Genomic DNA, 14,983 nt, shown 5'->3' on the forward strand with positions numbered 1-14,983 from the left:
GTACAGAACCAACCCCACCCCTAACTCTAAACCAACCTCAGCCCTGACTCTAAACAAACCCTGACCCCTCTGAGTGCCTCAGCCCTACCCCAGCTTAAATTTAACCCTGTGCCTTAGAGGAGCAGGGAGCGATATATAGCACATTTTGCCTTTAGCTGATACAGAACTGTTAGAAATAAAGCTATGAGCATGGCCCCGGGCAGCCACATCACATGGGCAGGTGGGCACAGGGGAGCCAGGGGCAGGCAGGTGAGGAAGGAGGGGGGAACTGTCTCACAGGTGAGCACACAGCTGGGAAATAAATAGCAATGGATGTTGTCAGGCACAGGTAACAGCCTGGGTTTGGGTCAGGAGAGCAGATGGGGCTGCAGAGCAGCAGTTTCTGCTTTTTAGTCAAATGATGACCCCTGCAAATGTGACCAGCAGAGAGGTGTTCGGATGGAGGTGTCCACCCCGGGAGGAGGTATAGATCAGTGCATGGGATGGACAGATCCTGGGGAGGAAAGGCAGCTCAGAGGGGCCTGGAAGGGTGCACCAGGGACGGAAACTTGCTCAGTCAGCAAAAGCTCCCTTCACCTTTCCTCCAAAGTGTGCTTTGGGACCACATCTGCAGTCACTCTGCCAACCAGGGACACAGTGGGGGCTGTGAGCTGGGCCAGGTGTGAGGCTGAGCTTTCAGAGGTCAGGATCCAACCCAGCAAAGTGCTGTGAGGTGCAGGGAGAGTTGTGAGCCTGCTTCCCTGCCACAAAGAGCAATGGGGTTTCCTCAAACTCTGCACACCCTCCCTGACACTGGCATTCCCTTCTCATTTTCCTGCTTCCAGGGGATGCTGCACCCAAGCCAGGCAGTGAGCAGGGCTCCATCAGTGATGCTGTTTGTGCAGCATCTCTGTGCTGAGGAGCGAGCAGATGGCGTGGGCAGGGACATGGGGCTGTGACAGCCCTGCTGCCCTCTGTGGGGCCAACACTGCCCACAGCCCCCCCGACTGGATGCTGATGGGATGCCGGATGCGCATGGGAAGCGCTGGAGGGTTTCAGGGTTCCCACAGTTATCCAACCAGCACGGCACCTCAGATTCACACAGCACTGGGTGCTTATAAAGATCCCACTGTGCGCTCAGCTGTATCTTCAGACATCTAAATCCCTCTAAAAGTCTCACTCTTAGTGTCTAAATCCCAGGTGCCTAACTCACTGCTAGGAAAATCTCACACCAGGACTGATTCACTGAATCATTTTTGAAAATCTGCTCCTCACTCACATAGGGCTTTTGAAAATCCCACTGCTAATCTCCTATACCCGGGCATGTATCACTTTGAAGCCTGTAAAATAAATTACTTGGTGCTCCTGTGGGACGGCAGCTACTTTGTCCCCGCTCGCACCAAGTCAGATTTTTGTTTCTTGCATATTAACACAGCGATGTTTTTTGGAAGCCCTGAAGCTGCGATGCGGGACACGAATGAGGAGCGCGGGTCGGGCGCAGCTCCCCGTGCTGCGGTGCCGCTGCTGCGCCTGCAGAGGTGTCGGGAGGAGCTGCTGCTGGGCGGCTCATTTACATCCCTGTGGTTCGCCCGTGGGCACAGCGCGTCTGCTCAGCTCCGCCGATCCCCTGGGAAGAGTTGGGAGCAAATCGGTTCGCCTCTCACCGAGCCCCGGCGGTGTTTGCTGCCTTCTTGCAAGAAATCGCTTGGCTGAAGAAGGAAAAAAATCCAAGTGCATATGTTCTTTCATTAGTTTCTTTTTTCTTCTCCCCCTCCCCCCTTTTAATTTAACTTTAATTTCCTTTTTTCATTCGTTGGCGTGTTCTTTTCTTCAAACCGTGCCCGTGCTTCCTTCATTAGAGAAATCAGAGCTGGGGGATAAACAAATGATTCTTTCCTGTAACAACAACAACAGCAACAAAGAAGCACGGGCTGGCTGCTGCTGAGGCATTTTTGATAGGAAATCTGCCCGCAGCCCTCCTGTTAATCAGTTTGGCGCAGCGCGAAGCCTGCAGCTTGTTAATGGGAGCCGCACAACGGCGAGCTGCAGCGGAGGAGAGCTGCGTGGATTTTACTCTGCAGCTCTGTTAATTAAAACATATTTCACTTTGAAGGAGGCTTTTACTGTTTTCTATGGGGGTGAGCAGAAAGCTGTTCCCTCGGTTAGATGAAAAGAAGGAATCGGAGGTATTTCTTGCAAGTAACAACTTCGCATTGTTTGACGGGCGAACCCATTTAGCAAAACGAATGTGCAGCTCCTACTTTTATTTATCCTCTGTCATCCTGCACTTTGTGAGCATGAGCACCTTGGCTGGTTGGAAAACAGCAAACCGAATGTCCACCTACAAGTCGCCAGACTGGATCGGAAAAGCTGTCACAGATCCTTTTTAATTGGTAAAGTAATTTTTACTTCCACACTGGTAAACTAAAATAATAAGGCCTGAAATGGTGCCACTGAAGTTAATGACAAAACCTTCAGAGGTTCCAAGTCAAGCCTGCACTTTATGATCCCAGTCCCAGCAACTTTTGTTGAGAGTTTGCAACAAAATGTTAGGGCATTTCTAAGTGTTATTTTTATTATTCAAAATCCCATTAAAATCAGTACTGAAGCATCCCATTAATTTAAATGGGACTTTGCATACTTTGCTGAGTTCCAGGCCACAGATAAAGAGAAGTATGCAGCACAGAGTTAAACTGACCACAGCTTTTTATTAGAAGACATTTAATCTGGAATGAACAGCGCAGTCTTAGGCGCTGGGGCTTTGTGGACTTCATCTGGGCTGTGCAATAGGAGCCTCTGCAGCATAACAGCCTTTGGGACCACTCAGCACATGCAGGGCTCCCACGCCAAGCCATGGCCCAGGTAGGTATGTGGAGCACTCCCCAGGCTGCTTGGCCTTGGGAATGCTAATAGGTGAGCCAGCACGCACAGAACGAATGGAAAACTTGATTCAGCTCTTTCTCGGGCTCCAAGCATCCGCTCGCCTCAGCACATGAGGCTGCAGGCAGTGGGTAGAGCTCTGGGGCTCAGTACAGCACGGCCAAAGGCAGAGACCCACTGGGGATGGACTGACGCAGCCTCAGCAATCCTTGCATGAGCTTCCCACGCTGGAAACCACTTGTAGGAATGTGCAGGGTGAGAAAAGCATCACTTCTGGTGTGTGACAACATGGCTTCGGTGAGGGGAGATTGAAAACCAGCACTCAAAGAGCAGTGGGGCGGGGAGTCATGTATAGGGGGCAGCCCTCTGGGGGCTCAGAGACCATGTAATGATGTCCCCCCCAGGGCTGGGCACACACCTGGGTTGTGACAGAGGTGTCCTCTGAGGACATCCCTAAGGAAGTTGTGCTTGGACAGGAGGTCTCATGCTTCGAACCCACCAAATCTCCCCATTAATTTGATTGTAACCACTGTGGGGGAGACCTGGAGTCTGCTGGAAGCAGGACATCCATAAAAATGTACGGGGATGTTGTAGGAGGTGCTTTCTGCTCAATGTCTACTTGGAATTTTCCTTTCTCTAAGCCATAAAAGGGTCAAGAAACCCACATTTCCCCCCCACAGTGGTGGGTGAGCTTCCCCTGGCACATGGCAGTGGGGGGAAGATGCTGATGGTGGTTGCAGAGACCCCAGTAGCCGCTGGCTTTCACACACAAGCTGCATTTTGGGGGGCTTTGGGGCTCTGGCAGCAGAATTAGGGCTGAACACGAGCACCGTAGCTGCTGCCCTGATTTAGGGCTAACGGTGCTGCCTCCAGGAACAGGAGAAAAACCAACGCAGCCAATCCAGGCTGAAATAACAGCGGAGGGCTTTCAGATAAACCCCCCCAGGAAAGAGGACGGGAAAAGCAGGAATTTTCCTGACCTGATGTGCGTGCTCGTGCAGCTACAATAACGGACAATGTGAGCTCCCCGCCCGGTGCCCTCCCCCCCAACCCTCCGCCTCCCCAACTCCGGGGCTCTGAGGGCTCAGGAAGACCCAGGGGCTCGGGCCGGGGCTCAGTGTCCCCCCAGTGTCCCTCTGATGCCAGAGGACCCCGCGGGGCTCGGCAGGGCCAGGCTGCAGCTCACATCTCCCTGCACCAGGAGCGGCTTTGGGACAGAGGAATTCTCGGATCGTTTTGGCGAAATGATGGCGTTTTCGGCAAAATCTCATCGGAACGACAACGGGTGTGATATCAGCGAGTGGGGCTTGGGGCAACTTGGGTTCGAAGGGGGGTGCTGGGGGGAAGAAAAAAGAAAGGCATCGAATAAACCTTAAATTGAGAATATCTGGGAAATCCGAGAAATATGGGAGAAAAACACCTTAGTAAAACGGAAGGAACGGTTCAGAGGGATCGATGGGCCCCGGGGCTGTGCTACACGGAGGGGGGGTTCCTCTCAGGACGAGGATTGACTCTTTTGAGGGGGGAAAAACGAACCTCTCCCAGAGCTCGGGGTTATTATAGCGGAGGAGCAGAAATCCACGCGGCATCCACTGCCCCACCGGAGCAGCGGCGATAGGACGCCGTAAAGCTGGGGGGGGGGGCTCTGGCCGGGCTGCACCCGGGGGCCGCAGGGCTGTGTGCCCTCCCCGGGGCCGGGGGCGGGGATGGGGGTCGTGGGGACGGCGGAGTTACGGGAGGAAGCGGAGGGACCCCCCCGAAATACCACCACTGGGCAGGGAGGGGGGGAGGGGGGGTGGAGGAAATCTCCTTTGCTTTCAAGCAGTCCATGTCTCAAACCCCAGAAAACAACATTAAAGGCATTTCTACATTTCGTTTCACCGTTTTTGGTTTTTTTGTTTGTTTGTTTGTTTATTATTATTATTATTATTAATATTATTATTCCCATGCTCTTAATTTTGGAAGGAAAAAAAAAAAGGACTTAATAATAATAAAATCACAAAACATAACTTATAAAACAATATATATACCGCATCCGTATCCACAACAGCATAACTGAAACATCCAGCGTAACGTTACCACAGGTGTGAAATACACTGGGAAAGAAGTACCGTGTGCATTTTATATTACGTTTCTTTGTCATCTACAGGTAATAAGAAGTACCGACAACAAAAAGAGAAGCAACAAATATGCCTGCAATTAAACTTCATATGCGTTTGGTATGCGTGTTAATAAAGATCATATTTATCAGTTCCTTTTTTTTCCCCTTTTTTTTCTTTCTTTTTTCGCCAACAAGCACTTGTTAAAGTTATCTACATTTACATAAGAACTCCTTAAGATAAGAACACCTTAAGATTTCTCTTTTGGGGTTGTTTTTTGGTTCCTTGGTTTTCCTTTCACTGTTAGAAAAGCGAGGAACGCTTTCGGCTTTGCCATGCAACCCTTCCGGACTCCGAAGCTCACCGTTCTCAAGCAGAGATGCAGTATCTGGATTCGCTTCATAACAGACCATTTTTGGCCTTTTTTCCTTTAGATTCTCTTAAAGTTCTTTATTATTATTATTTTAAGAGAAAAAAAAAATAATAATAAAAGAAGACTGGAACCCTGCGATTAAATAAAGACGGGTGATAATTTCATTATCAGGATAAGAGTTTTGGATGGGGAAAACGCTGGAGAGTTTTCGCATCGCTGGAGGGTGTCTGCGCTCTCACGCCCGGGGATACTGCAGTCGTTTGGAAAGGACGAAGAGGTAGGAACCTGGAGCTGCTTAGGATCGGGAATGACTGGATTATAGCTTCCAACTAAAGAAAAAAACATCAAGAATCATGCATTTTAAAAACAGTTTATTCAACGGCCAAGGACAATGAGCCGGCACAACGTAACGGCAGATATAAATATAACCTTATATAAGTGGTTGACCCTTGTCATTATTATACCTAATATTTTAACCATTTCCCCCCGCAGAACCGACTCTGCGAATTATATCTTTTTTTTTTTCTCCCCTCCCTTTTTTCTTTTATTTTTTTTTAAATTTATTTTTTAAAAATCTTTTTAATTTTTTTTCTTTTTGTTATTTCTTTTCCTTTTTGTTCCCCCTCCCCCCATCCCCCTTTTTTGGACTGCGATTCCGTTTCTCAGTGGTAAACATCACCCGAACTCCCCCCATCCTCCCCCCTACCTCCCCCCCATACCCCACCCTCGTGCGCCCGCGGCCGCCGCCGCCCCCAGCGCTCCCCCCGGGCCGCCCCCAATGGCCGCTGTGCCGCGGGGAGCGGCCGCCTTACCACCTCCTGTGCAAGTTCAAGTAAACACATACAACCCGCATCATCCAGAGAAAAATTGCAACTCATCCATGTACCAGATTTCGGTGTCTCTTGCAAAAAGTTTTCTGGTCCGTTTCCCTTTTTTTTTTTTAATTATTATTTTTTTAATTATTATTTTTAATTATTATTATTTTGGTGGTTTGCTTTTTTAATGGTTACTATTGGCTTATTCGTTTTTAAAGCGCTGCTTTTGTTGGTTGTGTCGTCGGATCTCTTTTTCTATTTATTTATTCTTATTTATTCTCATTTTTGTTGGTGGTGGTTTTTTAGACAATCGAAGTCCGCAGAGCTTTCGGGTTTTGTTTTATTATCATCGTTATTATCATTATGATTTTGCCTTCCCTCCCCCCCCCCCCCCCCTTTTTGTGCTGTTTCTTTCCCTCTCTCACTTGCTCGGGTTTTGCTTTTACACATCATCGGGTTCCTACATACACACACACACACACATATATATATATATATTCATTTCCGTTTAACGTCGCTTTGTTTCTGCTTTATTTTGTATTTTTTTCTTCTTTTTTTTGTTTTTTTTTTTTTGTTTTTTTTTCTTGTTTTGTTTTTTTTTTTTGTTTTGCTTTGTCGGCGCTGTTCGTCGGAGGTGGTTCGTGTCAAGTCCGTCAACTGTTGTACTGACAGGCGTTTAGGCTGGAGCCGGGGCTCTGCACACTGGCGTAACCAAAGCTGGAGTGCTGCTTGGCTTTGAGTCTCAGGCTGGCCAAGCTCGAGTTACAAGTGTCCCGGTACACGCTGTAGGGAGAGCCCGGCGGCCCATAGGGACAAGCGGGTGACGACATGGCCGAGTTGAGCGAGGAGCCGCTGATGTTGTTGATGTTGTTGAGGCCGGAGTTGGCCATGCCCGGCACGGCCGAGTGGCCCATCCCGGAGGGCATGTTCATGGAGGAGATGCTGCTGGGAGCCGAGAACATGGACTGCGAGGAGAGGGGGCTCATGGAGTTGAAGAAGGTGAAGCTCTTGGTGGAGAGCGGCGCCGGGGTGAGGCTTTTGGTGGCCCAGTTGTTGTAGGGGTACCCGGCGTACATGTCGTCGTAGGGCTGCATCAGCCCGCTGAACTGCGGCACGTAGCCGTTCTTGCACAGGTCCATCTGCTGGTTCCGCTCCCGCTTTCTCCACTTGGCTCGGCGGTTCTTGAACCAAACCTGAGGGAGGGACAGGCCACGGTCAGAGCTGCCCCGCCGCGCACGATGCGCTCCCGGCCGCGCAGAGGCGCGCAAGTAGCGCTCAGACGCTCCCGACACCCCCTCACCCCCTCAGTCCCCCACCTCCCCACGCTCGGGCACGGCCCCAGTCGCTCCCAGTCCCACCTCTCCCGGTCCCATCGATCCCTGCCCCTCTGCTCCCTGTCCGCGCATCTCCGCTCGCAGCCGATATTCAGCGGCATCTGCGAGCGGGGCTGCTCGGGTGTCCGCATCCCCCTCCGCCCCTCTCCCCTCGCCATGGGGAGAAGGCACGGCCAGCTCTGATTAGGGCCGGCTCGCCCCGGCTCCGCCGTGTTTCCGAATGCTAATGCTGTGTAATAAAAGTCCCCTGTTACAGATCATAAAAAAGGGGATTGGATTAGTATGTTTAGGTTTAAAAAAAAAAAAAATAAAAAAAATCAGTCCCTGCATGGCCCTTGGATGGATGCAGCCTCTGCCTTTATATCTAATGAGAATTTACAGCCCTGACTGGGGAACAGAGGAGCAGGGGCCGCTCCTGGTGTTTGATGCAAAAAACCGATCCAGGCTCTCTCCTATTTTATTTACTTTTTCTTTTCTTTTTGGAAAGGCTTTGAGCCCCCCGCGATGGGATCCATGAGCCGGGGCAGGAAGGGGCCGCCCGGCTCCCAAATTCTATCCCCGGGTTAAACCCGGCAGCACCGCGCTCCGTTTCCAGCCTCCTCCGCCGCCCCCTCCTCACTGCGCTCAGCCCCGCGGAGGCTGCGCTCCTCGCAGCGCCCCTGCCCTCCCCTCCCCGCTCAGCGATGGCGCAACGTTCTTACACCAGCGCTCATAGGGATGGAAAAAACTGCGAGGGAAGAAGGGATGGCGGAGTCAATTGAAAAAATAACAATAATAAAAAGAATCCAGTATTAAATACGAAGAGGAAACGAAAGGCAACGTTTTCAAAACCTGTAATATACTCCTCGGAAGGTGCTTCCAGACAGGAATTTCCTGAAAATGAGGGTAATAGTTTTAATTATGGCTCCTAGACATTTTAAAGGAAGGCCCTCACAGCAAATTAAGGTTAGATTTGCAATCTGCAATCTCAGAACATCAAACCAAAACATCTCCACACAGAGGGAGAACGAAATGATGTTAATGGCCACTCGTATATTAGTTTTATTTGCTTCCTGAAATATTCCAGCAATATTAATGCCGTTCGGTCTCCTCTCGGGCTTTGTTTTGTTTTGTTTTAAACGCAATTAGTACAATGCATTCGGATGCAGAGCGTGTTTACTCACGGAAGATTTTAAACGGAATTGTTTGCTATCCGATTGGATCATTTGGAGTTTAATTACCAGAAAGGGCTCTGAGGGGCTGAGGGGTGACTCTCAAACTCCCTTTTTTTCTCTCCCAGATTTCTGCTCCGTCCGTGTGTGGACTCAGCGGTACCGAAACCACGCGGGGGAAAAATCTCGGGAGGAAAAGGCGAGGGGAGGTGGGAAAAACTGCTGCGGATCGATACGGCCCGAGCCGTTCCGCTTTGGTTGTTCATTGCAGCGCTATGCAGCACGTAAATCTCTCTCTAAATAACCGCCGAGGCTATATATACTCCGGGATGGCATCGGCTCTTCTCGGAGCCGTGGAAAGACCCAGCGCCTTCGTCTTACAGGAATGTGTCCACAGCGCTTATTGACTTTGGAGGGCAGTCTCCCCCCAGCCCCCGTCCTTCGCTTTGCTCGCAGTCCCGAGAACAGCGGAGCCACCCCCGGCGCTGTCCCCGCGGGGGATGCGCGGCAGCTCCGCACCTCTCCGCGCGGATCCCGAGGGCTGAGCCACCATCCCGAGGAGCCGCGGAGCGGTGGTTTACTGGGGACGGGGTCCTCGTTATTAACAGGATTATGGGGGTAACTGGAGCGATGCGAAGGGCCCGAGGGTTTGGATCAAGCCGAGGGGTCTCACCCCACAAACCGGCTCCATCCCGGGCTCGGCCCGGTCCCACCGCTCCATTTTTAAGGCCCGGCACAGCCCTAATTCACCTCCGCAGCCAGGAGCTGATTTTCTCCTCTCCAACCTCACTACACCGATCTGAACAACCAAAACCAATCCCACAGAGGCCGGGCTCTGTTCGCGGCCCCTCTCCCAAAAGGGGCCGTTTCCCTCAGCTCCCCCCGGACCAGCAGAGCCCCGCAGCACCCAGCTTACCCGGACTCGGGGCTCGGTGAGGTTCGTCCACACGGCGATCTCCTCCCTCATGCTCATGTCGGGGTAGCGGTTCCGCTGGAAAGTGGCCTCGAGTTCCTGCAGCTGCTGGCTGGTGAAGTGGGTCCGCTGTCTCCGCTGCTTCTTCTTCTTTGCCGGGTCGTCGGCGGCCCCGTCCTCGTTTTTCTGCTCTCCGCTTCTCTCTTTTTCTACGGTGGGATGTTGGGGTTGGGCATATTTATATATATATATTTTTTTCTCATACATTTTTTCTTTTGTTTGTTTGTTTGTTTCACACCCAAATAGACGCACACAAAGGCAGCCCCCCCCACCCCCTCACCCCCGGCCCTGCCCGCCCCACTGCAGCCGCGCTTGGGGTACCCACGGGGACCGAAACCGCAGCACCGAGAGCAGCCCGGCCCGGCCCGGGGAGACCGAGGGACCCGCATGGCTCGAACTGAGTGGCGAAAAGGATCGAGGGGAGCAGATTATAACAGCGGCATCGCCCTCACTGCGGCCCATGAGTTTTTCTTTTACTCCTTTAAACCTAAGGCGCGATCTTTGCTCCGTTTTCTTTGTTGTGTTCGGCCGCGACAGGAAACTTTGGAAGGGCAGGGGTGTAAAACCCGCAGCAATTAATTGCAAAAGTCGCCCTCCCTCTTTACTCCCCCACTTTTTGTTGTTGTTGTTTTGTTTTCTTTCTCTCTCTCTCTTTTTTTCCTTTCCCTTCTTTTGCTGCTTTTAGGACCTGACTGTTTATTTTAACCCCGGGCCGAGCAAAGCTCTCTGCAGAAAGAAAGAAAAAAAAAACTACTTTCGAAAGAAGCACAAACAACAGAGACAACAAAAATCTCAGTCGCGTTTTGGCGACCGGGATTTGTGCACTATAGAAACAGGAATGCGGGAATCCCTCCTGGCCTCGCTGCTGCGGGTGACAGAACCATTCGGAACACACTCCTCGGTTCTTTCCGAACTCCGGTTCGGCCGTGTCGGAACGGCACAGCGAGGCCTGAAAGCAGCTCGATGTGGGCCCGGGGACGGGGGTCTGGGGGGGGCCGGGGCTTTGCGCAGCGCCGCTGCGGGATGCGAGCACCTTTGCCCCAAGGGGAACTGCGCGGGTGCGCAGCCCGTCCGCTCCCCCCGGGCTGAGCTGGGCGCCTTTCCCGCAGGCTCAGGCGGAGGCGGTGAGGAGGCATTTCTGCAGCCCTAATCCCTGCGAGGTTAAACAGAATCGTGGGCTGCGTGCGGCTGACGGGGTTGGGGGGGGGGGTCGGGGGACTCGGCCTTGAAAAGTCACCCTTCGCTCTGGGAGCCCTCCGGAATAAAAAGGAGGGAGAGAGAACTTCTACGGAGACCCCAACGCGGTGAAAGGGCCGATCGCAGCTCGGATGGCCTCTCCTGGCGTTAAGTGGTTTGCAGAGCAAACAAGGCCTGCAGCAGCCCCAGAGCTGCCCCGGTCGCTGGACCACCGAGCAAACAGAGCAAAACCCTCCCTTCCTCACTGCCCTCCCGGGGCCGCCGTCCCCATTCGCGGGCCCGCCGGCTGTGCGGGGTATCCCGGGTGGGTGCGTGGAGCGAAGTGCTGAGGCCGCGGCCCCGCGTTCAGCCCCGCCGTGATTTCAGCTGAAACCCGGCCCTTAGATCGGCCTCGGTGCCATTTCAAAACAGGGAGAGCTTTTGGTTCAATTGGCATTTGCGCCTTATTATTATTATTATTATTTTCCTTTCCCTCATTAAAAATAAATAAATAAGAAAAAGAAAGAAAGAAAGAAAATGCGAAAGGTATTTTGTAGCTCCTCGTAGATTAAAAAAAAAAAAAAAAAAAGAAAAGAAAAAAGCAGCAGGTCTTCAGCCCTGCCCCGCACCGAGGGGTCACATAGAGGGGTACGGTAAAATGGAGCAAATCTCCCTCTCTAATCTCCAATAATCCCCTCTAATCTCGGAGTCCCTTCCAGACGCCGGCGTCCCTCACTGTTTGCCGAGCGGAGCGCAGCGCTGCGTATCGCCGTGTGCCGCTCGGCCCTGCCTCGTGCTGCAGCGGCGGGACCTGCTACCACCGACACGAGCAGCAACATCATTTAAGAAAATAATATTAAGTGAAACGAGAGAGAAACTCCTGCCGAGAAACGCAGAACGGCCACCGGGCTCCTTCCTGCAGCTTTTGTTTCCCTCTCCCAGCTTCCCTTGTCACCCTGGAAATGTTGCTACCACAATCAAAATACGAACTGGGAAACCACAGCTTTCCCTGCAGCCCTCGCACACGAAGGTCAGGGCGCGGAGAGCTCCGCAAAATGCTCAGTCCCGCGCAAATCCCAACGCTCCCTCCGTTCTGCGAGGGACTTCTTATTTTACATGTATTTTCTCCCTCTTTCCCCCCACCCCCCTCCCCAGACAGTAAAATCTTTTTCCATGTCGCACCGGCCGAGCTTCAAAATAAACCCGGTCAGAACTGACATAATTCACAAATATCTGCCAACAGCGCTCTCCTCGAAAAGCACCCTTCCCTTCAGAGCGATTAATTAATAGCTGCTTCAATAACTAAGAAAGAAAGAAAGAAAGAAAGAAGAAGAAAGAAGAAGAAAGAGAAGAGAGAAAGAGAAAAAGAAGAAAGAAAAGAAGGAAAAGAAGAAAAGAAAGAGAAAGAAGGAAGAGAAAAGGAGGGAAGAAAAGTAAGAAGAGAAACAGAAAAGGAAAGAGGGAAAGGGGAAAGGAAAGAAAGAGTAAAAGAAAGAGAGGGGAAGAAGAGAAAGGGAAGGAAAGGAAGAAAGGGCCGGGGAAGGGTGGGAAGAGGGAGAGGGTGGGAAGAAGAAAGAGGGAGGGGAAGAAGAGGGGCCAGGGGAAAGAAGGAAAGGAAAAAGAAAAGAGAGGAAGAGGGGGAAAGAAGGGGGAAGAGAGAGGAAGGAGGGAAAGAAGAAAAAAGGAAGGAGGGAAAAAAAAGGAAGGGAAAGAAAAAAGAGAAAGGAAAGGAGAGGGGAAGGGGGGAAGAGGAAAGGGAAGGAGGAAGGAAAAAGAAGAGGGGGTGAGGGGGGGAGGAGAGAAGAAAGAAGAAGAAAAGAGAAGAGAGAAGGGGGTGAAGAGAAGCGGGGAAGGGGGGAAGGGGGAAAAAAAAGGAAGAGGAGAAAAAGAAGAAAGGAAAGAGAAAAGGGAAGAAGGAAGGGGAAAGAAGGAAAGGAAGGAAGGAAGGAAAGGAAGGGGAGAGGAAAAGACAAAAAGAAGGAGAAGAGAAGCGGGAAGGGGAGAAGAAGAAAAGAAGAGAGAAGAGAAAGAAAGAAAGAAAGAAAGAAAGAAAGAAAGAAAGAAAGAAAGAAAGAAAGAAAGAAAGAAAGAAAAAGAAAGATAGAAAGAAAGAAAAAGATGGGAAAAGAGAAACGAAATTAAAGCAGCTCCAGGATGGGGCTCGGAGGCCACGCGTGTCCTCTCCGCGGGTGACAGCCGCTCCGAGCGGGTCCCTCTCACCCCTTCCTGGGGTTCGGAGGGGATGGGGACAGCGGGGACAGCGGGGACAGCCGCCCCCCGGCCCGCACCGCCGCTCGCTGCTGCGCGGCACCGCGGAGGGAAAGCGCGGAGAGGAAGGGGGAGGCGCGGGGGGAGCGGGCCGGGGCCGCGGGGGGGGGGTTTACCTGGCACCTCCGTGTCGGAGGATTCACTGGCCGAGTTCTCGATCGGGTCTCTGGGCTCCGAGGATCTTTGCAAATGGAAGCTGGAAGCCATGTCATGGGAGGGTTGGGGTCTCAAGCTCTCGGGCAGTCTCTCCAAATTCATTCCACCTTTAAAGGAATCCATGGCGGGGGCGCCGGGCTGCCTGGGGGAGTTTGCAGGTGTTTATTCCACACAGAAAGGAACAAGGAGGTTTTTTTTTTCTTTTTCTTTTTCTTTTTTTTTTTTTTCTTTCTCCCTTTTTTTTTTTTTTCTTTAAGGGAAAAAAAAACAACACAACAAAAAACAAAAAGCAAATCCACTTATTACTAACAGTATTATTTTAAGGGTGTCGGAAGAAGAGATCTGGGCAGCGCCTGGAAGCCGCCGGGCTCTGCGCGGGGAGAAGCACGGCAGTCCGGCCGCATAGGCAGGAAAGTGGTAAAGATCCCTTATAGAGAAACGCGAGTTGCGAGTTGGACAGTTTAAAGCTAAAGAGATTAAAGTGACCTGCCCTAGAACAAATGCCTGTAGTTAAACGGGGCTCCTCCCCCTGAAGGTTAAAACCTCCCCGTCTCGCTAATGCATCACTCCCATCTAGCGCTCGCCCAGCCCGGCCGCGCGGGCGGACCTGCTTGCTCGCTCCCCGCCGAAGTTGCGCGCTTTTTGCCCGGCCGCCCCGCACCCTTTCCCCCCTCCCGACCCCCTCGTGAGAGAGATGCAGCTCTGAGGGTGCTCCCCCAGCTCCCCCCCCCCTCCGCCTCCCCCCAACGCCTCCCCCAAATACCTCTCCGAGGTATCAAAAATATTTCATAACGAATGGAAAGGTGGAAAATCATTCCCAGCCGTGCGGAAGGCGGCTCGGCCCCTCCTCCTCCTCTGCCTGCCCTCAGCCTCCGGGGGGGGGGGGGTAAGGGGGGGTTGGCAGCACCCTGGGCCTCCCTTCTTCCCTCGCAGGTTGCGCCCGTGCGCATCTCCGCGCGCATCCCCCCTTCTTCCCCCCCCGCCTCCCTACCAAGCAACCTGCGCACCCCGCGCAACGACCCCACGGCGAGTTCGAGTCCCGCGAGGAACGGATCCCTCCGAGCTGCGGGGGTTGCCCTGGGAACGGCCTCCAGGGATTTGTGTCTGAGTCGGTTTGATCCCTTTCTAACACTTCTTTATTCTTTTTTTTTTTTTCCCCTTTTCGCAGCGCTGCTCTGGGGGACGGGGCGAGGGGATGCGAGGGGACCTCGGCTGCGCTCTGCCCGGGGAACGGAGCTTCTCTCCTCTTTATTTTCTCGGCTCACTTTAACTGATCCATCCTGACACTCTATTTTGCTTTCAAATCAAGTAAAGATGTGGGAGAGAACTTTTGAACTGTTTTATGGAAAGTGGAGTGAAGCAATGCTGCAGTGCGGGCTTTTTTTCCTCCCTCACGGGGCTGATGCGTCCGGCCCTGCACCTCTGATCTCCAAAGCCTTTTTGCAGCTCAGGGTGTGCACAGGTAGGTGCTGTCACACTCAGGTCTCTATCCATTTTCTTTCTTTCTCAGGGCCGCAGCCGATCCGCTTCACGGTCCCCTCTTTTCTTTCTTTTTTCTTTCTTTTTCAATTATTATTATTATTTGAATTTCTGCGGGGCCGGAAGAGGGGCAGCTCCGGGCAGCTCTCCGGGGGCTCTCGGCTGGAGCCAGGGTTGCTGTGTTGGAGGGCGGCTGCCAGCAGCCCGGCTGCTCCGCTCTGGCTATTTTAAACCCTCTGCTCACAGCAGCTTGAAAACCGGAGGCGGGATTTTTTTCCTTCTTTTTTTTAATTTTTCTTT

At 52.2% G+C, this 14,983-nt stretch overlaps 1 protein-coding gene across 1 annotated transcript; it reads right to left on the reverse strand.

Moving 5' to 3' along the window:
* Positions 1-6,755: 6,755 nt before the first annotated feature.
* Positions 6,756-14,060, reverse strand: PITX1 (paired like homeodomain 1). Its single transcript, XM_015875599.1, has 4 exons — positions 13,968-14,060; positions 13,165-13,346; positions 9,548-9,753; positions 6,756-7,339 (listed from the first exon to the last, which is right to left on the reverse strand). The coding sequence occupies exons 2-4, from the start codon at positions 13,325-13,327 to the stop codon at positions 6,800-6,802; spliced, it is 909 nt and encodes a 302-aa protein (XP_015731085.1). The 5' UTR covers positions 13,328-13,346; positions 13,968-14,060; the 3' UTR covers positions 6,756-6,799.
* Between the last annotated feature and the right edge of the window lie 923 nt (positions 14,061-14,983).

This window comes from Coturnix japonica, chromosome 13 (genome assembly GCF_001577835.2).
Source record: "Coturnix japonica isolate 7356 chromosome 13, Coturnix japonica 2.1, whole genome shotgun sequence".
NCBI lineage: Eukaryota > Metazoa > Chordata > Aves > Galliformes > Phasianidae > Coturnix > Coturnix japonica.

What these genes read in the sequence shown, in the direction of transcription:
- PITX1 (XM_015875599.1), bottom strand. Translation starts at nt 13,327, where the DNA reads ATGGATTCCTTTAAAGGTGGAATGAATTTGGAGAGACTGCCCGAGAGC. An exon ending in CTCCGACACGGAGGTGCCAG is followed by an intron (nt 9,754 to 13,164) that starts GTAAACCCCCCC and finishes ATCCCACCGTAG; the next exon opens with AAAAAGAGAGAAGCGGAGAG. An exon ending in TCACCGAGCCCCGAGTCCGG is followed by an intron (nt 7,340 to 9,547) that starts GTAAGCTGGGTG and finishes TCCCTCCCTCAG; the next exon opens with GTTTGGTTCAAGAACCGCCG.